This window comes from Mustelus asterias, chromosome 10 (genome assembly GCF_964213995.1).
Source record: "Mustelus asterias chromosome 10, sMusAst1.hap1.1, whole genome shotgun sequence".
NCBI lineage: Eukaryota > Metazoa > Chordata > Chondrichthyes > Carcharhiniformes > Triakidae > Mustelus > Mustelus asterias.
In genome coordinates this window covers 56915124-56936339 of record NC_135810.1, presented here as the reverse complement: position 1 = coordinate 56936339, position 21216 = coordinate 56915124, and the positions used below count along the sequence as shown (strand labels likewise).

The 21216-nt window shown below is 43.8% G+C and overlaps 1 protein-coding gene across 9 annotated transcripts in view; it reads right to left on the bottom strand.

Annotated features, from left to right (window-relative positions):
• The window catches only part of LOC144499610 (phospholipid scramblase 1-like), a 92707-nt gene that overhangs the window by 14877 nt on the left and 56614 nt on the right, over positions 1-21216 (bottom strand). For all 9 annotated transcript variants that reach the window (XM_078221758.1, XM_078221761.1, XM_078221764.1 and 6 more), the window contains 3 exons: positions 19185-19227; positions 15484-15704; positions 2867-3028 (listed from right to left, as the gene is read on the bottom strand). In XM_078221758.1, coding sequence (XP_078077884.1) covers positions 2867-3028; positions 15484-15704; positions 19185-19227 — 426 coding nt within the window. The remainder of the gene's footprint in view (positions 1-2866; positions 3029-15483; positions 15705-19184; positions 19228-21216) is intronic.

Genomic DNA, 21216 nt, shown 5'->3' with positions numbered 1-21216 from the left:
ACCCTATCCCTGTAACCCCATGCATTTACCATGGCTAATCCACCTAACCTGCACATCTCTGGACTGTGGGAGAAAACCCATGAAGACACAGGGAGAAAACCCATGGAGACACAGGGAGAACGTGCAAATTCCACACAGCCACCCAAGACCGGAATCAAACTTGGGTCCCTGGTGCTGTGAGGCAGCAGTGCTAACCACTGTGCTACCATGCCTATCCCCCCCTCCTCCCACCACTCCCAAGCACTGGGGCAACTACCCTTTCCACATATAAGGGGAAACCCCCCTTGCCCATAGAGCTCCCTAGAGGAACCCCCTTGGCACTGCACCCTGGCAGAGCCACATAAGGGAGGAGTGCCGGGGGCAGTGCCATTCACCCCCAGTGGCTTCCCTTCGACTGCTTCACATTTTAAAATAACTTGTAAACCTCGAAGGTGGGGGATATCTTCATGCATGTAATCATATCGTGGGGAAGCCTGCTAATCACTTACAATTTATTAAAATGTATTGAAATTAGGTCGCCACCCCTTTTTTAAACTCTCGCAAGATCTTATGCCCACTTTGCCATGTGATCATGGTGAACACGGGTGTAAAATCACCCGACTGATTCTGCCGGGATTCTCCTGAAAAAAAAAAATCGAAGTGCCCAACGTGCAGGAAAACGTGAGTAATTCCTTCTGGTTTTTTTTTTTAAGCGTACTTGCCAGAGCGAATCTCAGACACATTGAGCACTGCAGAATGCCTCAGTGGGATTCACTCTGGAAAGTAGGAGACAGGGCCTATCCCCACACAAGAGGCTGGCAGCATAGGCTTGAGCGGTCCACCGTGCATGTCAGAGCGGCGATCGGCGCAACTGCAGTGGTCCCCCATTGCCGGCCACCCAATCGCTGGCCAGCCCCGCACCCCCACCCCCTCAATCACTGGCCTCCTGGATCTCCCGGGGGCCAGTCCCGATGTCGACCCCATCCCCCCACCCGAAGGTCCCGCACCCCACCTCTCCCCAATGATCAGCCCTGACCCCCCCGGCAATACCAACGCCTCCCCCCCCCCACCCCCACACCCCAATGGCCAGCTCCAATAGCCCTCACTCCCTCCCTCACCGATCCTCTTGCAGAGTGGTAGCAGGATCCCCTCCCACGCCCCACCAATCACCCCCAATGGGCCCCCCCCCACCTCCAAGTGCCCAGTGGGCAGTGTCAAGGTGCCTGGTGGCAGTGCCAGTTTGCCCCTTGGCAGTGTCAGGCTGGCATTGCCCAAAGGGCAGCGTCCCCTTAACCCCAACCTCCCTGGGGGGCTTCAATGGCATCTGTTCCATCCAATAGAGTCATGTGCCTGTTCCCCATTAGTGGGAGCAGTCGTAAATGGCGCTGGATGGAACCATTCCCGGCGGTGGGGGGGATGCTAGTGGGTCTTTAGAATACCGCTGATTTCAATATGATAATTAGCTCCACACCAATTTCTGGCGCGAAATTGATAACGCTCAAAAATGTAGCCTAGGAGAGGTCCGGGCACCCAGCGTGAATCCCACAAAATGGCTGCCGCTAATGTCTCCCGCTGCACTACTCGAGCAGCACAGCGGGCTGGGAGAATCCCAACCATTACCTCTGAGCTGTCCAATCATGTTACAACAGCAGTTACACATCAAAAGTACATCATTGGCTGTGCATCACGATAAGACATCCTGAGGTAAAGGAAGGAGATGTATAAATGAAAGCTCTCCCTTCCCACTTAACTTGACTTAAACATTCAAAGAAACGGATGCAAACATTATCTCCTGGCAAAATTTGATGAAATATTTAATCAGCCATCTTTAAGATATAAACCTAGAAATCTCTGATATTCACTCTAAAGGTTGTATTAACTGAAATATTTCACGCATTTTGTCTATACTTTTAATGCAGAAGTTAACCTTGCTTTGCATACAATGCTTTGACTAAAACACAAGACAATTGAAGGAGATCCAGGTGTGTTGACATTTATTCACTTATGTGGACAACAACAATCTGTTAGTGGTAAAGAGATAACCTTACATGTTATCCAATTAAATAACTGATATTTGTCCCCCATATCTATGGGAAGTAGGAAGGAAGTGGGGGTGGGGAGGAAGGCCAGTGTATGTTTGCTGTCAGGAAATGCAGAATGCCAGTGATGGGATTTCCTGCATAGTTTCCCACTCACCCCAGCTAGATTGAGAAACTGGCCATCTGCAAGGCAGGAAAGCCAGCAGTAGATGGCCACAGTCAGGAATTTCTAGAGACAGTCCCTGGCAATTAAGGAAATCGGGAGCTGCAGAGGGCAGGAATGCTTGGTGGGTAGCAGCAAGAAAGAAGGGAGGAAGTGAGAAATCATGCCACAAGTTTTGCTCGAGGGGCTGGGGGTGGGAGTGGGAGCCCTCCTGCTCCTCCTGGCCCACAAGCAGTGCTGTAAAAGCACTTGCTGGATGTGGCAGCTCCTACTGCCTTTCAGCTACTGGGTTCCTCTTGCCCTGGGAAACTGACCCACAGCTGTTAAATTCAAATGACTCCACAAATCTGAGGAACTGAGCTTCATTAAGATGTAATTACTGGCTGACTGCTCCAGAGTGGGTTACTCAGACATTCTCAATCCCGCCTGGATTAAACTGGAAATAGGTACATCTGTGACAGATTGGTATGGATTTTACATTAAAATAAAATTAACCCTGATCCCTCATCCTGCCCGAATCACACCTGCCCATTGAGGGAGTTAAAATTCTTCTCGTCACTTATATCAGCAGATATAAACACAAGAGTAGGGAATAGCATGTTGGAATGAAACTTTGGCTGCATTGTATCTGTTTTCGTGCAAGTTGTCATTGAAAGTCACTAAAATATGCCCTTATTTTACTTACATCAAAGTTTACATCACCAAGACAACTGAATGCCAAGCAAGGACCTTTGACTTTCAACACAGTTTCATGTTTTTCATTCTGGATGCTGAATTTAGGTATAAAGGGATGCCATTCCTGGGTAACATAGCCAATAGTCTTTCCTGGTGGCGCCTGAATTTCCATCTGCAAAACAAGTATAACAAATATATTAAACTGCTGACATATTTTTGAATATTAAAAGGAATTTAAAGAATAATCAGACACTATTTTTCAAGATTATAAAATAAATTGGAAAATAAAACAAAATCAATTCAATGTAAAAACCAATAAGTGTTCAGGACCGGTCTTTAAATATATGTTACTATCACATAATAGTTAAACAAGTTTCAATACAAATGCACAATTGTTTTCACACCTCGAGCTTATAATATACTTTGCCCCAATCACAATTTTACTCATCTCTCTATTCGAACGTAATAATAATTTATCATTTCTTTGACCTTCTGTTTTTCAAAACTTCAAGTATGCCCTCCTACACAATCCTTCCTCCGCTGTGCTCATGATGCTGATGCCACACACAATCTCTTACTCTAACTCATTCTTTGCCAGGAACCACCAACCAAAGGAATTCTTATTTCCCCCTCAATCTTTTCTTCCTCATGCAATGTACAGTCTTTTAAGCCAAGACTGTGAGCAGCTAACCATTGTCTTTTGATTTATTCCAAATCTCTATTTGTTTCCCTAACTTTCATTGTGTCCTAAAATAGACCTTATCTCTTTATTCTGGATTTTCACCATAAAGAAAACAGAATTTAATGCTCACCAAGGGATATATAGGCCCACATATTTTCTAAGAAATGGGAAATAAATTAAAGATCTATCTGAAAAATGCATGCATTACCCCGTACATCCTGAATAATGTTTTTAATTTATTTTTATATGGTACAATTTTTGCATAAATTCTGTGCACTTGCTTTCTATACATCTACAACAAACGATATGCTCTAATCACAAATCTTATTGTTGAAAAACACTTCTTCATCGCATATTCCATGATTGATATGAAAGTAATAAAGATCTGATCAAGATTATCAAAGGTTCCACAGAATGGTAATTAATCTCTTAGGAAGAAGAATTCTATCAAATCTTGAGCATTCCCTTTAGCTGAACCATTGTTAGCCACAACTTTATGTAAATCCTCTAAATAATAAATTCCATGCAATCTGTGTAGGTAATTTCATTGTGTTCAATGCACAACGTTGCATTAAGTGCAAACATTCAATACCTTCATGCGAACAAATACAGAAAGTACACAAGGTTCTTCATTCTGTTAATTACTGGATTAATAATTCTTAGTTTTCGGGTAATTTCATAAAAGATATTTCATAATTTCATGAAGGCACAAGTCAGAAGTGCGATGAAATACCCTCTAGTTGCCTGCAGCTTCACCAACATTCAAGATGTTCACTCGCATCTAGAACAAAGTAGCCGACTTGATCAGTACCCCAGCCACCAGCTTAAATATTCATTCCCCCCACCACCGATGAACAGTAGCAACAGTATGTACTGTCTATGATCTGCATCAACTCAGGATGTTTCCTCCTGTTGGCAATCTACAACTAAGGGGCCCAGTTTCAAAATAATTCAATTTAAGTCAGAGATGAGGAGGCATCCCTTCTCTCAGAGAAGTTTGGTAGTTTTTGGAATTCTCTTCCCCAGAAAGCAGTGGAGGTTGGGCCATTGAATGCATTCAAGGCTGAGTTAGGCAGATTTTTGATCTAAAACGGAGTTATGGGGGCGCAGGCAGGAAATTGGGCTAAACCCAAAGTCAATTGATTTTACTGAACGTTGGATGAGGTTAGATGGGCCTATTGGCCTACTCCTGATCCTTTTACTATGATTTGATCTTACGCTTTTTTCCACCAAGGACAAGGGCAACAACTGCATGGGAACACTTCCAAGTTTTCCTCCAAGCCACACACCATCCTGACGTGAAACTACACTGCCATTTATTCACTATTGCTGGTTCAAGATCCTTAAGACATTGCCCAAGCTCTTCTGGTCCCACCAGAAGTCAAAGAATTTTTGGCTGGCTTGCCGCATCCCCTGCGGCAGGGTCCTGAAAATCCTGGCCTTTCTTGCTAATAGCACTGTGGGTGTACATGCACCACATGGACTATAGTGACTCAAGGTGGCTTACCACCACCTTCCCAAGGGCAAACAGAGATAAGTCAAAATGCTGGCTTTCTTGGTGATGCTCACATGACATTAAAGAATACAAAAACAATACTACCAATGTAATTGGAAGCTACTTTTGCTATGTTGTCGAAAGAATGCAAATTATAAAGTCTTTGCTTAATGTCAATTTTCTTCTAAAATCCTCAGAATCTCAACTGTATTAAACTTCCTTCTCATTATATTCTAACCCTCCTATTATATAAATTAACATTCCATCAGCGTTTTGATTTTTCATTGTACCTGATTACGCCGCTTTGGTGAGCTGTAAATCTCTTTAGACCCCCACTATTTTCAGCATTTTACCACTTAAACAATTCTCAGATTTATCCTTTTTGGTTCAAAGTGGGATGGCATCACACTTGTGTTGAAATACATCGTCCATAATTTTGCCCATTCACTATCAATGTCAGTCTGTAATCTGATGCCTGTCTACAATATATCATAACCAGCTGGCTACATCAGCAGATATTGGACAGACACCAATACATGGGGAGCAAGGTCTCATTTAGCCTTTCTTGCTAATAGCAAGATTTTTGACGCAAGAGAAATACATGATAACAAACCTATAAAACCCAACAGATCCTCATGAAAAGAGTTTTGAAGCAATCTTGAAACAATTATTAAACTTTGAAATGTTATTTAGTTACAGTTTACGTATTTAACTGCAGCAAAAACAGAGCATGCAAGCGTCTGGAAAAATAGTTCACTTTTTCCATGACCATCAAAAAGACAACCACCGGACGGACTCCTGTGGAACATTATGAAGCACTAGATTTAAGCTAATATGCGAGTTAGCAATTCTTGAAAAGAAGAGTTTTTGACAGTGACATCGGGTTGCTTCTGTACCATTGCAATCTTTAAAATTGTAGATTATTTCAAAGGGAGTTTTTAATTATATTGTTATTGCAGAGATGGAACGGTGAGAAAGACAGTTTGATGGGGTTTTGAAGAATCATTGGAACTTTGGAAAATTATTCCGTTTGTAAAGATTTAATACATTGTCAATGTGAAGCAGGTTAAATTATCATTCAGACCCAACGCTTAACATTTATTGACATTTTCACTTCCTCTTTATGCAGCAGATATTAAAAAAGTTATTGAGCTCTCAAATCTTTATTTCCATCCATTTACCTACCAGCCCTTTGGAAAACTTCAATCTGCTGAACTCAACTTCAAGAATTGAGATCGAGATTAAATATTTATGGAGTGTTGGTGGAGCAATTTTGCTCTGCAGTTTCCAGTGCATGATTTCCCATCCTTTAAATGAATGGGTAGAAAATTGTGGGCAGAGGAGCGGAGAAACAGAACATTCCAGCTGATTGTCAATACAAGTGGTGGAGAGAAAATGTGTACAAATTTAGAGCTGCTCCAGCACTGGTTGGTTCACTTGGCAAACACCAGCATTGGCCTCAGTCACGTGAAACATGCCCACCAATTTCAGTCTCTACAATCAACCTAGAAATATAACAATACATGATGTGCTATAAAATATGTTAATCACTGAATGGCTACTGCATGAAAGGAGGCCATTCAGCCTATTGTCCGTGCTGGCCTTCCAAAAGGTATAATTCATCCAGTGCCACTCATCTGCCTTTTCCCTGTACCCCTTAATTTGGTGGCACAGTGGTTAGCACTACTGCCTTACATTGCAAGGACCCGGGTTCGATTCCTGACTTGCTTCACTATCTGTGCGGAGTCAGCAAGTTCTCCCCAGCAAGTTCTCCCCGTGTCTGCATGGGTTTTCTCCGGGTGCTCCGGTTTCCTCCCACAGTCCGAAAGACGTGCTAGTTACGTGCATTGGCCATGCTAAATTCTTCCTCAGTGTACCTAAACAGGCACCAGAGTGTAGCGACTAGGGATTTTTCACAGTAACTTCATTGCACTGCTTATGTAAGCCTACTTGTGACACTAATAAATAAACTTTTAAACTTTAAAAAACCCTACAAATTGTTCCTCTTTGAATAATGATCCAATTTCCTGATGACAGCCTCATTTGAACCTGCCTCCAACACATTCAGGCACTGCATTCCAGATCCTAACTGTTCGCTGCATGAAAACGTTTTTCCTACTGTTGCCATTGTCTCTTTTGCCAATTACCTTAAATCTGTGCCCTCGCGTTCTTAATCCTTGTACCAATGGGAACAGTTTATCCCAGTCACCTCATGATTCTGAGTACCTCTACTAAATCTTCACTTAACCCTCCCTTCTCCGAGGAAAACAGTCGCAACTAGTTACTAAAGTTCCTTATCCCTGGAACCAATCTTGTGAATCTTTTCTACACCCTTTCTAATTCCTTCACACCCTTGGCAATCTGATCCTATTCCCACATATTGATTTGTGCCTTTCATGCCCTCAGCACACTTGCCTTTCACCTGCTCCCTGGCCTTCCATCTGTTTTCTCAAAGCCCAAGATCTACCCTCAGCCCTACTCCTACCTCACTTTGTTTTGCTGCCCATGATTCAGAAGATGGCAAAGGGATTTGTTCCTACTAATTATTTTAAACATCCACGTAGATTTACTCAACATACGATCATTTAATTTTGAAGATCAACTTTAAGACTTCTTTAAAAAAAAGCTTCAAAATGATTGGTGCTTTGCAAATCAGCTGATCTGTGACTAATGGAACAGGAGGAGACCATTTGTGCCTTTAGGCCTATTTCACCATTCAATAAAATCATGGCTGATCTGATTGTGGTTTCAACTCCACTTTCCTGTCTGTCTACCCATAACCCTCGACTCCCTTTTCTATCAAAGATCTATCCAACAGAGCCTTGAATAAATGCAATAACCCAGCCTCCACTGCTTTCTGGGGAAGAGAATTTCACAGCTTTGTGGACACCTGGGAAGAAGAAAATTCTCAACGGGCAGGAACATTTTCTCCCACTCCACGGCACGTTTTGCTGTGGCGGGGGGTGGTGCGCCACTGCTGACAGTGGGATCTTATGGTCCTGCTGTTGTCAACGGGGTTTCTTGCTGAATACATCCTTCGCCGTATGGAAACCCGTGACAGAGATCTGCCATCGGCAGGATCGCAAGATCCCACCAACGAGAATGGCAGCAAGGTTTTGGGACCTATCTTCTTCTTAAACTGTGCTGTCTAGTTCGAGCCCTTCATCTCGTTCTGGTCTCCCCAACAACAGAATCCACCCTATTGATTTCCTCAAGATCAATAAATCACCTCTCATTCTTCTAAACATCAATGGGTAAAGGCCCAACTTGTTCAATTTAACATGGCCAATCCACCTAACCTGCACATCTTAAAACTGTGGTAGGAAACTGGAACACCTGCAGTAAACCCACGTGGTCATGGGGAGAACGTGCAAACTCCACACAGGCAGTCACCAAAAGCTGGAATTGAACCCAGGTCCTTGGCGCTGTGAAGCAGCAATGCTAAATTCATCAAAGTCATTGCTATGGATTGTAAGTAGTCAAGGACACATCACTAATCTCTGTGGCATTCCGGAAGTTTAAGCTTGCCAACCTGAAAAGGATCCAATATCCTGACTGTCTGCTTCCTGTTAGTTGGTTGCTTTCAAACTGGGGTGCCCCTGGTGAAGTTGTTGGGTATAGTGGCGAAGAGCAGTAGGGGTGATGAATCACTGACCACACAGTATTAGTCCATCCTGCACAGTCAGTTAATCTCTGATGGCGAAGAATGTGTGGAGCTTGCGAGGAAGCTCCCTTGAGGACTCTGGCCAGCTCTTCCATAATGACTTTGTGCAGTTGCTTGATGTGATGTCTGCCTGAAAGACATCTTTGAGTTCCTGAATTCAGAGAGAGGACAACACCTTTACAGATCATGAGGAAAATGTAGATATTATGAGAGTTTTAATTAGGTGGTGCTGGAGAGGGCATCAGCCAAGTACAGCTCCCTGCCACATTTGTAGATGATGCTCAGACGAGGTTGCAGTATTGCAATTTTAGCATCATATGTTTCACATGTGCCTTTGCAGCATGAAGAGAATAGATATGAGTTGCTGATGACAGTTTCAGACAGACCACAAATGAAATCCTGAGATTTTTGACATGTGAAGACTAAAGCAAGAAGTTTCTTTTCAATCTGAGCATAGCGAGTCTCAGTTTCAGTGAGGGCCCTTGAAACAAAGGCTATTGATCTGCCATTCTGTAAGCAGACTCCGTCAAGTCCGTACTGGGAAGTGTCTGCTGATGCAAGTATGTGTGCTTGAACATCAAGGTATTGTAATAGTGGGGCTGCAAGTTCCTGCTGGAGTCTGTTGAAAACTGTTGCTCTTGCCAGCACCATTTGACACCCTGGTGGAGATGGTGATGAAGAGATCCAGTGACCCCATATACCACGGAATAAACTTAGAAAGATAATTTGTCACGCTAAGTAATCACTGTAAAGAGTGCTTGTCCAAAGGAATGGCCACCTATTGTATAGCCATTGTCTTGTCTGCATCATTGGCCCACATAAGTGTAAGGGACTGAGGAAAATTTGTGGGGAAGACATTTACCAGTGTTCTTTGTCCCTTGTGGGTTTCAATGTCCTGTTTGCCAGGTGGGTGCTGTGAACAGGATGCTGTTGGTTGAGTGATGTGGGCTGGGCCAATGGGATTGCTCTGGGGGCGGGAGGAAAAAAAAGGCGCCAGGAAGTGAAGCAGCAGGAGAGCTGGAGAGAGGGAGAGAGCTGAAGAGGGAGAGAGCTGAAGAGGGAGTGTGCAGAGAGAGAGCTTTTCCCAGGCAGTGAGAATTCGGTTTGGAGTGAGAGGCAGCCAGGCGTTCCCCTGCCTGTTCTTTTCATTACTGCCGAGGAGGACAGCCTTCAGCGCACTCGACCTATGTTGCTGCACGGATAGCTCGCGGCACCTCTGCCTCCTGCGGCATCATCTTCCACACGTGTCTCTCTTCTGGACTGTGTGTGGGTGTCGTGAGTAACTGGTGGGGACTATACAATCCAACTGGAACAGTATCTACAAATGTGTTACTGGGGATGAGTTTCCCCATGTGTGCACCAATGGATGGGCCCCAACGGTTATAGATCAGAGCTCACTGTTTTATGTCTGTTAATTATAATTGTTATTAAATTTATTTTTGATATTCCGATTACAGTACTGACATTTATGGGTAAACAGGGAATTAGCCAAATCAACATCAACCGCTAGGAATTCGGGATCCTGCTGATTGAATATTTAAATAGTAGCCCCATATAGTGGTCAGCAGGGGGTTACATAAGGAACCTGGTTGACCCTGAATCTGCATTTCACAGGGTTAAGCTTTAATTGGATTCTTCTGATTCTGTTAAGAATGAGACAAAGACGTGCATCACGTTTTTGCATAGTATGACCCCAAACCAGGATGTCACCAACAAAGATCTCACAAGGTTGGCCTGCAAAGAGTTGTTCCATGCGCCACTGGGAAACCTCACTGCTGGTGGAGATCCCATGGAACACAAGAAGAAAACGATACCTTTCTACTGGAGATATGAGTGTGGTTATCTTTGAAGGTTCCTCACCTAATGGGATCTGCCAGAATCCCATTTCACATTAGCATTTGGCATGTCTGCTAACACCTGCATCCTGACTGTGCCATCTTTCTTATCTGCGGGCACCATTGCTAAAACCCATTCTGTGGCCTCGTCAATAGGATTTATGATATCCAGGGCTGCAATGAGATGCAGCTCTTTGACTACTTTCTGATTATTGGTACTCTTCTCAGAGCACAGCCTGTTGATGGTACCGAATCATTTAGTCTCATGTGATATATAACTGGTAGCTTTCCAATAATGTCACAGTTGAAGATGTCTCTATATGCTGTCATCTCTGGGGTTGGAGTTGTAGAGCATGCAATTCTAGTTGAATAAGCCCCAATTAAGACAGAAATAGGTAGGTTCTTGATTGGTAAGGCGATCAAAGGTTATGGGGAAAGCTGGAAGAATGGGGTTGAGAAACTTATGGTTGAATGATGGAGCAGACTCGATGGGCCGAATGGCCTAATTCTGCTTCTATATCTTGTGGTCTTATGTAATGTTTGCTTTCCCAAAGAGCGAGCAGTGGCTTTACATTCTGGTCAACTATATTAAACTTGAAATTTCCATGTGCAGTGGAGGGTAATTACACCTTCAGCGCGAATGGTTTGTCCACCATAAGCCATGAGGTCTGCCTGGCTGCTAGGTCTGGTGCTGCATATGGGTCTAGTTCCCATAACATTCGACTGGCTAACACATTGACACTGAAGCAAAGTTCAATCTTAACCTTTTGGCTTGCGTTACTGCTAATTCAAGTTCTCACCCTTTTCTGTGATGGTTTCAACATTCTCACAATAGAGTTGTTTGAGGCTCTGTAGCTTTGCTGCTTTGGCTGAACTCCAATTCATTCACTTTACTGATGCTCATATCCATGGAGGTCCGACCAGCTGTCATGTTACGGATGGCAGGGAACAGATGTCGTGGTTTCGATCTACAGCGCTGAACAAAGTGATTCCATTTCCCACATTGTTGCATCTCTTGCCATATGCAGGACCAACTGTTCTGTTCAGAGGGTGTTGCCCACTGCAGGGCACCCCCTGTGCTGCAAATACTTTGTTTCCCACCTAAAATTAGTGCTTCATTTTTTCTGATCATTCATTTAATATACAGGTACCACTGGCTGCTTGTAACGTTGGGTCCTTCTCCCACAGTAGTTGTTTGCATACTAAATCGTTATGAATTCCACAAAGTATTTGATCCCTGATTAATTAATCGGTGAGAGTTCTAAACACATGTTTATTTGACAATATCTTCAGGGTGGCAGTGTAAAATTGTATCGATTCATTTGTTCTTTGGTTTATTGAATTGAACGCTTGTCCATCTAGGATTATATTTTTTACCGAGACAGATATTCTTGAACTTTTTTAGGATTATTTCAGGGTCCTCTTTTTTCTCCTGTTTGGAAAACAAAGGAGCCTATGGGCCCACTAAGGTTAATAGAGTATGAGCAGGTACCTTTCTCAACTTGTCAGTCAACGTGGCAGTGCAGTAAACGCGCCATTTCTTCTTGAACTTTTCCCAACTATCCACAATATTCGCAAAGACAAATGGGTCTATGCAACAAAGTCCTTGTGCCATACTGCCAACTTCTGACACCATGTAAATGTTGTGGATTCCCGAATCATTGATAGCAAGAACTTTCAACAAAGAGTAGTTTATTCACTAGCTTAGCAGCTACTTCAACACTTGTGCCCTGCTCACTCTCCCGGGGATAACTCCCACACTCTCATCACATGACCTCTTTTGTAGCTGCATCATCACATCACATTACCAGTCTAAAGGGGGATTCGATGATGGCAATGCCATTGATTTTCAAGGGAAGATGATTAGATTCTCTTTTGTTGGAGTTGGTCAATATTTGGAACTTTAATAGCAATTCATATTTGTGCCACACATCAGCCCAAACTGAAATGCTGTCCAGGTCTTTCTGCATATCAACAGAAACTGCATCAGTATCTGAAGAGTCGTGAATAGCACTGAACACTGTGCAATCAATGAATGAACATCTCCCCTTCTGACCATATGATGCAAGGAAGATCATTGATGAAGCAACTGAAGATGGTTGGGCCTAGGACACTACCCTGAACAACTTCTATAGCAATATCCTGTGATTGAGATGACTGAACTCCAAAATCCACAACCATCCTTTCGGCTGGTTATAACTTCAACCAGTGTAAAATGTTCCCTGCTTCCTATTAACTGTGACATGGAGTTGCCGGCGTTGGACTGGGTAGGCACAGTAAGTAGTCTCACAACACCAGTTAAAGTCCAACAGGTTTATTTGGTAACATGAGCTTTCAGAGCATTGCCCCTTCATCAGGTGAGTGATGAAGGGGCACCTGATGAAGGGGCTACGCGCCGAAAGCTCGTGCTACCAAATAAACCTGTTGGACTTTAACCTGGTGTTGTGAGACTACTTACTGTCCCATTAACTGAAATTTTGTTAGGGCTCTTTTATCCCACACTCAGTCAAATACTGTCTTGATATCAAGGGTTTTCGCTTTCAATTCACCTCATAAATTGAGCTCTTTTGAACATGTTTGAAGTAAGACTGTAATAAGGTTAAGAGCTGAATTACTCTGGCAGAGCCCCAGACTTATCATTGAGCAGATTACTGCTGTGCAAGCCATGCTTATTGAGCAATGTAAACAAAACCTTCTATCCTTTTTCTGACAATTGGCCAGATTGGTTTGTTCTGCTTTTTGTGGACAGAACATTCTTGGGCAATCTTCCACATTGTTAGGTAGAAGCCAGTGTTGTGGCTGTTCTGGAACAAGTTGGCTTGGCTAAGGGCTAGGCTAGCTTTGGCACACAAGTCTTCACTCCTACAATTAGAATGTTGTCCTGGTCCATAGGTATTTGTGGTATCAGTGCCTTCAGACATTTCTTGATATCACATCAAGTGTAGCAAACTGGCTGAAGACTGTCATCTGTGATGCAAGGAAGCTCAGGAAGAAGCGGAGGTGGATCATCCACTCAACACTTCCGGATGTAGATGATTGCAAAAGATTTTGCCTCACTTTTGCACTGATGTGCTGGGCTCCCCCATTGTTGAGGACAGGGAACATTGGTTCTGGAACCTGGATGTCAGGGTAGCATTCAGACTGTAGCTATACAGTAATAGAAAGTAGTGGAAATTAGTATCAATTAACCTCCTATCAAAATACACCGGAGCCACATGTTTCTATATGACAGAGTGCAACAAAAAATTCAGTAAAAACCGGCAGACTTTGCAAATCAATCTTGAAGAGCACCTCAGTAATGGAGCTCATTTCCACTGCATGAATCAGGGATAGAAGACCAATGCTTTGATTTGATTTATTATTGTCACATGTGTTAGTATACAGTGAAAAGTATTATTTTTTGCACACTATACAAAGTATACCATTCATAGAGAAGGAAACGAGAGAACGCAGGATGCAGTGTTACAGTCATAGCTAGGGTATAGAGAAAGATCAACTTAATGCGAGGTAGGTCCATTCAAAAGTCTGATGGCAGCAGGGAAGAAGCTGTTCTTGAATTGGTTGGTATGTCACCTCAGACTTTTGTATCTTTTTCCCGATGGAAGAAGGTGGAAGAGACAATGTCCAGGGTGCATGGGGTCCTTAATTATGCTGACTGCTTTGCCGAGGCAGCAGGAAGTGTAGACAGGGTCAATGGATGGGAGGCTGGTTTGCGTGATGGATCGGGCTACACTCACGACCTTTTGTAGTTTCTTGCGGTCTTGGACAGAGCAGGAGCCATACTAAGCTGTGGTACAACCAGAAAGAATGCTTTCTATGGTGCATCTGTAAAAGTTAGTGAGAGTCATAGCTAACATGCCAAATTTCCTTAGTCTTCTGAGAAAGTAGAAAGTGGTGGGCTTTCTTAACTATAGTGTCGGCATGTGGGACCAGGACAGGTTGTTGGTGATCTGGACACCTAAAAACTTGAAGCTCTCGACCCTTTCTACTTCGTCCCTGTTGATGCAGACAGGGACATGTTCTCCTCCACGCTTCCTGAAGTCGATGACAACCTCCTTCGTTTTGTTGACATTGAGGGAGATTCCTATCGCCGCACCAGTTCACCAGATTCTCTATCTCTTTCCTGTACTCCGTCTCATCGTTGTTTGAGATCCGACTCACTACGGTGGTGTCATCAGCAAACTTGAAAATCGAGTTGGAGGGGAATTTGGCCACACAGTCATAGGTGTATAAGGAGTATAGCTGGGGGCTGGGAACACAGCCTTGTGGGGCACTGGTGTTGAGGATGATCATGGAGGAGGTGTTGCTGTCTATCCTTACTGTTTGTGGTCTGAGAGTTAAGAAGTTCAGGATCCAGTCGCAGAGGGAGGAGTCCACGCCCAAAATATTAACTTCTCTGTTCTCTTCTAGTCTGAGGAATGTTCCCAGTATTTCCTATTTTTGTTTTAGATTTCCATCAACTGCCATTCCCTTTTTTGTCTTTTGGACAACTAGCTCAGATACATTTGCATTAATAAATCTCCTGAACACTGGCGCTAGAGTTTCTTATGGTCCCAGAGCCAATGTTAAGCAATTAAAACAATTTCAAGTGTCAGGTTCCTATTTACAGCAAAATGCAGGAGAAGCTCTTTCTTTAGATTGTTCAGGATTGTGGTTTACATGATGGAAGAAAAAATAAAAAAACTTTTTGTAGTACATTTAAAAATGCACAGCTATTACAGCATGGCATTAAAAGCTACACACATTCCTTGGGATTATGAGCTTCAAAATCTAAATTTGGTACATAATCGAAGAGTACAGACCTTTTATAACTTTACAAGGCGGGATCATTTTTGTGTCAGTAGATGATCACAAAAATAGCTGATAACAAAAAAAAAGTTGCAAGGTGAAAGAAAGGTCTGTGAACAGAAACAGTTTCAGACACACACCAATTCAATGCTTATGCACCTACCTGATGTAGACAACAAGGACAGCAACATGATCCACATCCTAGAGGACGCACGAAGTGCATAATAGTGTGTCCTAAGTTATCCAAAATCTTTATGATAAATGCTCGATTAGACCCACAACATATTCGGTTACAGAATTCACTGTCTTCAACTGCATAATAAACTCTCTGTCCCAAGCCGTTCTTTAGTTCATACTTGTTTTTGGTCTCAAATCCTGTTAAGGCTGAAAACAAAACAATACCATACTTTAATACGCAGCATAACCTTGGTGTATAATGAAGCATCATACTACAGGTGTGACGTTAGAAAACATAATAAATGTCTGTAAATGAATTAATAATAGTTAAGAGACTGGAAGAGGTCATAAACCTCTGAAAGCCAAGAGTGTGCTACAGTCTAGATAAACTTCCAATTTTAATTTAAACCCAGTCAGCTTCCTCTGACATTGAATATGCATATCTGAAAAATCCACGGTTGCTTTTCCAATCACCTGCTCTAATATTATCAGATCATCACTGAAATCCTAGAAAATAGCCTAGCTATTCCTTCAGGTTGCAGGAGATCAGAGGAATCCCTGAAGTCTCCTCTCCTAGAAGGGCGAACTTCAGACAGGAAAGAGAGAAAAAAGTTAAAGATTATTTATTAGTTACAAGTAGACTTACATTAACACTGTAATGAAGTTACTGTGAAAATCTCCTAGTCGCCACACTCTGGTGCCTGTTCGGGTACACTGAGGGAGAATTTAGCATGGCCAATTCACCTAACCTGCACATCTTTGGACTGTGGGAAGAAACCAGAGCACCCGGAGGAAACCCATGCAGACACAGGGAGAATGTGCAAACTCCACACAGACAGTGACCCAAGCCGGGAATCGAACCCGGGTCCCTGGCACTGTGAGGCAGCAGTGCTAACCATTGTGCCACCCTGTGCTGAGTATTAAATTCTCAGGTGTAATTGCATGTACACATATTTCCTAAAATTGTTTTTATTTATTCAGCACGTTCAGCATGACCCCAAAATTGGATCAGAGAGAATTCAGATAATAAAAAGACAACTTTTCAAAAAATGTTAGGTTGATAGTTCTTAACAGCTGCATGCAAGAATTGCAGCACTGGCTACCTTGATTGCGGTCTGGTCATGGGGTGGTTGTCAGTTATGGAAGAAATCTGAAAAAAAACAGAATGCTGGAAAAATTCAGCAACAACTGTAGGGAGCAAGATGACTACAGATGCTGCCAGACCTGCTGCTTGTTTCAGATTCCAGCATCCACAGTATTTTGCTTATTATTATGGAAGAAATTCTCTTGTAGGAGAAGATGATGCACAACCGGAGACAGTAGGAACAAAGTGGAAGGGAAGAGGCACACCTGCATGTTCTAATCCCCCATGGAGAGGACAGTGTTGGCCATTATGGGAATGGCCATTGTTGAGACATGGGGGGTGATTCTCCCAAAAAGTTCTAAGTGTCGAATTTGTGTAAAAAGTGAAGTAAATCCTGCTGTTTTTTCCCCAGCAGGTGTTTAAAAATGAATCTCCCACAATCTGTGCACTGCAGAGTGCCTCAGCGTAAATCCTGTTGAAAATCAGTGGGTGGGGCCTATTCTCGCTGGAGGCCAGCGGCATAGCACTGAGGGGCCCACTGCACATGCACCAATCTGTCAGCGCCAAAATCAGCACATGCGCAGTGGCTCCTGTCTGCCGGACAGCTCAATTGCCGGCCCTCCACCTCCCCACAGCCTGATTGCTGGCCCCAACTCCCCCCCCAATCCTGGCCCGCCTCAAATCTCCCACACACCACCCCTGACTCCCCCCCACAACGCCGACCGTCCCCCCTCCCCCGCAGCCCTAAACTCATAGCAGGCTGCCTCCCCACCCCAATGGCCAGCCCCGATCGCTGACCTCCCTCCCTCCCCCACCGATCCTGACTGCAGAGTGGCAGCGGGACCCTCCCATCCCCAGCAATCGCCCCACCAGAGGCCCCACCCCCACGAGATGCCCCACAAGATACCCCCTGGACATTGGCACTTTGCCCCTTGGGCAGTGCCAGGGCCCAGGCTGGCACTGCCAAGGTGGCACACCCCTAGCAGGTGACCCTCTGGGGGGGAGGGTTTTGATTGCCCCCCACTTCACTCCAGCGGGGTCGGGCTGCCAGGTCCCTGCAGTGGGGGCTATATTAAACTCTGTTGGAGTGTCCCGCGTCCGATAATAGCATGGAGATGATGTGTAAATTAACAGCCACATATATTATGCAGCTCTGCGCCGATTTCTTGCGTGGAGCTGACTACATCTGCTATCCAGCACTGGCAGACACAGTCCGGCCCGGACGCCCAGCATGGATCGCGTGAATTGGGCGCCGCTTGAATCTCCCGGCCCGTTGCACTAAAAAAATCAGTGCAGCGAGATGGGAGAATCGCCCCCATGGTCATTGGCCAACATGAAGTCATTGAAAATAATAGTGTTAGCAAACTAATCATTCTTCCTTATTTCATTTTTTACTTATCCCACAATCTGTTCTAAAATAGAAACTGCCGTTGATGTAAAGCATGTGCTTCTACTTTTATCCCCTCAACTCGCCTCATCACAATCCTCGCCTTGTCCCTGCTTCCATTCAGGCATATCCGACAATTGCAACATTTCCAGGCAATGGAGCAAGTGGACAGTGAAGACATACTGCCATCAATTTCAGAGTCGCAGCCACAAGCTCAGAACCTGACACTGTGTAATATAGAGGATCATACAGAGGTGGAGTACACACATGCTGCGACACCAGGCATGGAGAATCGGGCTTGGGTAGTCAGGCCTCCAATTACATCTCATTAGCGGGATGCAAATCAATTTCACATCGGCCACTTTACCAAGTGGCATCCAGCGTACTTCTTGTCCGACAGCTGCCCTTGCAATATGGATGGCATTTTGGAAACTTAAAAGGGCCTCATATTGCCCCCAAAAGGTTGCTACTGAACCAAACTTTGCCCCTACGTAGCATAAAAAGGAGGATGAGAGAGAGGGAGAGTACGGAGTAAGCTAAAACTCTGGGATAGCAGACGCTGTTTTCAAAGCCACAAGATTTTGCTACTTGAGTTTTTTCAAACAATTAAGTCAGCGAATTCATGAGTTAATGGGTGATAAATACCTTTTCGATCTTCACATTACTCCCATTTATTACAGTGCCAAACACTGTTCAGTTCAACTTTTAAATTAACTTGGGAGTGCGCATTGGGGGCAGATCCCGCTCCTCTCCCCACCCCCAAAACATATCTTCCCGCCCCGTCTTTCCCATCCTCCAAAAGCTGATCCCTCACCACTCCTGCCCCATCTCCTTTCGGTCCCCAATTCCTCCCCACCAAAATAATCCCTGACATACCTTCATCTGACGTCCCTGACACTTATTCCTGGGGGACTCCTGTGTAGTCTCTACAGCTACTACTTGCTTCTAGCACTGCTGGGGCTACGCACCAATCTGAGTAGCTGGCAGCTCTCAAGGGCAGTACTTCCTTTTTCTGAGGGGCTGAAGTCCCACACTCACCTCATTAAGGCCTCCCCCAGCTGTCCCCAACATATTATCTTTGTGGGGAGGCCTTTTTTAAGTCAATTAGTTTGTGACTGATGTTTTACAGGGGGTAGGGTTGCACCCCCATCTCCACTCACCCAGCAAAAGCTAGCCCTTGGCTGAAGTTACAAGCTATTGTCAAAATTACACTCACCTTCAACAAGTTCAACAACTTGATGAACGAGTACTTGGTCGATCTGTGGAGGAAAGAATGATTCTTTCAGTATTTGACAGTTCTCCAAATAATTTTTTTCACTGAAAGTCAAATGTCCCCATGCAGTATATAAGTGGAGTCAGTGTACAAAGTTAACTGCTGACATGTGGATACTCCCTCCTTTAAATAAAGCTTCCATGTCATTTTAATGTCAATTGTCATGCAATAGAACCAAATTATTTTAACACAAAGTAATGTAGCCATATTTTTATAGACAAGGACTTGCATAATCCTCTGTCCATACATCAAGAAACACAAATCAAATGCCTGTCATTGCATTACCAAATTGCAGTGTGCTTTAAATAATGAATGCACAATCATAACAATACTGCAGTAGATTCTAACAAAAGTTATGAATTCTCTTTCTTCTATCTAAAGCATAATATTTGGAAAACCTTGCGTAGAATGCCACTCCTGAGGCCTTTGTAAAAAGGAGACTGGCTGAGGGGGAACAGTTGGGTGTTCTGGTCTGGGAGATTGTTGACTGGGTTGGGGAAAATGGTGGCCGGGCCTGAGGCATGGCGAAATCAGGAGTGGACCATGTTACTTTACTATGAGGCTCCTGCTCCTCCCAGCTCCGCATTTAGATAGCCGTATTTTTAAATCTTTACAGTTTAGGTTGCAGAAAACCCACTCCCCCCAAAACAAGATCCCTCCCCTCAAAACTGGACCCCATTCCCACTCCCCTACTCTGTCATAAAAGCCCCAATTATCCTTGGATCAGCATCCAGGAACACCTATTCTCAGGAACTCCCACGTAGTGCCAGCTACAGCGCTACTTGTTTCTGCACCAAACTTATTTGGTGGCAGCTATAGAGGCAGAATCTCCTTTCCCCGAGGGGCAGAGGTTCTACACTCACCTCATTAAGGCATCCCCCTAGCATATTATCGCTGCTGCAATCTTTTTTTTAAAGACTATCTCCTTAAGGCTTTCCTAGAAGTGCAGAAGGCAATGTGGTTGATTCCTTAGGTCAAACCAAACGGGCCTAATGTTCTTTGCACATGGAAATAAAGTGCCTAATACCTGTTCCCAATGTGGACTCCACATGCCTATGTTTTGGCATTTAACTAAAATGTTGGCGGTACACTTCGGAATCATAATGATAATGCAGAAATGCCAGCGTTGGACTGGGGTAGGCACAGTAAGTAGTCTCACAGCACCAGGTTAAAGTCTAACAGGTTTATTTGGTAGCATGAGTTTTCAGAGCGCTGCTCCTTCATCAGGTGAGTGATGAAGGAGCAGTCACTCACCTGATGAAGGAGCAGCGCTCTGAAAGCTCATGCTACCAAATAAACCTGTTGGACTTTAACCTGGTGCTGTGAGACTTCTTACTGAATCATAATGAGCGCGAGCTTCCTGCCTTCAATACTGGAGGCTGAGGGGGCTGTTCAGCAGCAAAAAAAATGTTCCAGTCCATTACGTTTGAGAAAATGGCAACAAGGGATTATAGAATAGAATCATGTTCAATGATGCACACATACAGAGCCAAAGAAAAAGTCTTTCAAATTGTTCCCCCTTCCAACATTTTAATCTCTGCAGTATTGTCTACTTGAAAGTTCAGATCAGAAAATATATATGAAAACTCCGACTGTTCTTTGCTTTTACTCTGAGGTGTTCAGCAAATGGCCTATCTGCCCAAACTGAACTAATCACCTAGTAGCACGACACAGTATATCACTCCTGCTGAAGATCACTCAGCAGCCTCCACAGATTAAAACCATCGAATTGTCTTAGTATTTAAAAACAAGCTCCAAAAGGCAGGCAACTTATGTAATAAAACAAGGGACCATATTACTGAAAAATATACCACTAATGAGTCAGGCATGGAAATTAATTTACCTTGCACTTGAATTCGATTGGTTTTAAAACATTAGTTCCGATTAAAGTAACAGATGTCAATACTGGGAATAAAACTCTTGATTTCAGGCAGCCACGCTCTGAGAACACTAACTCCTCAATGGCCTCTCTGAT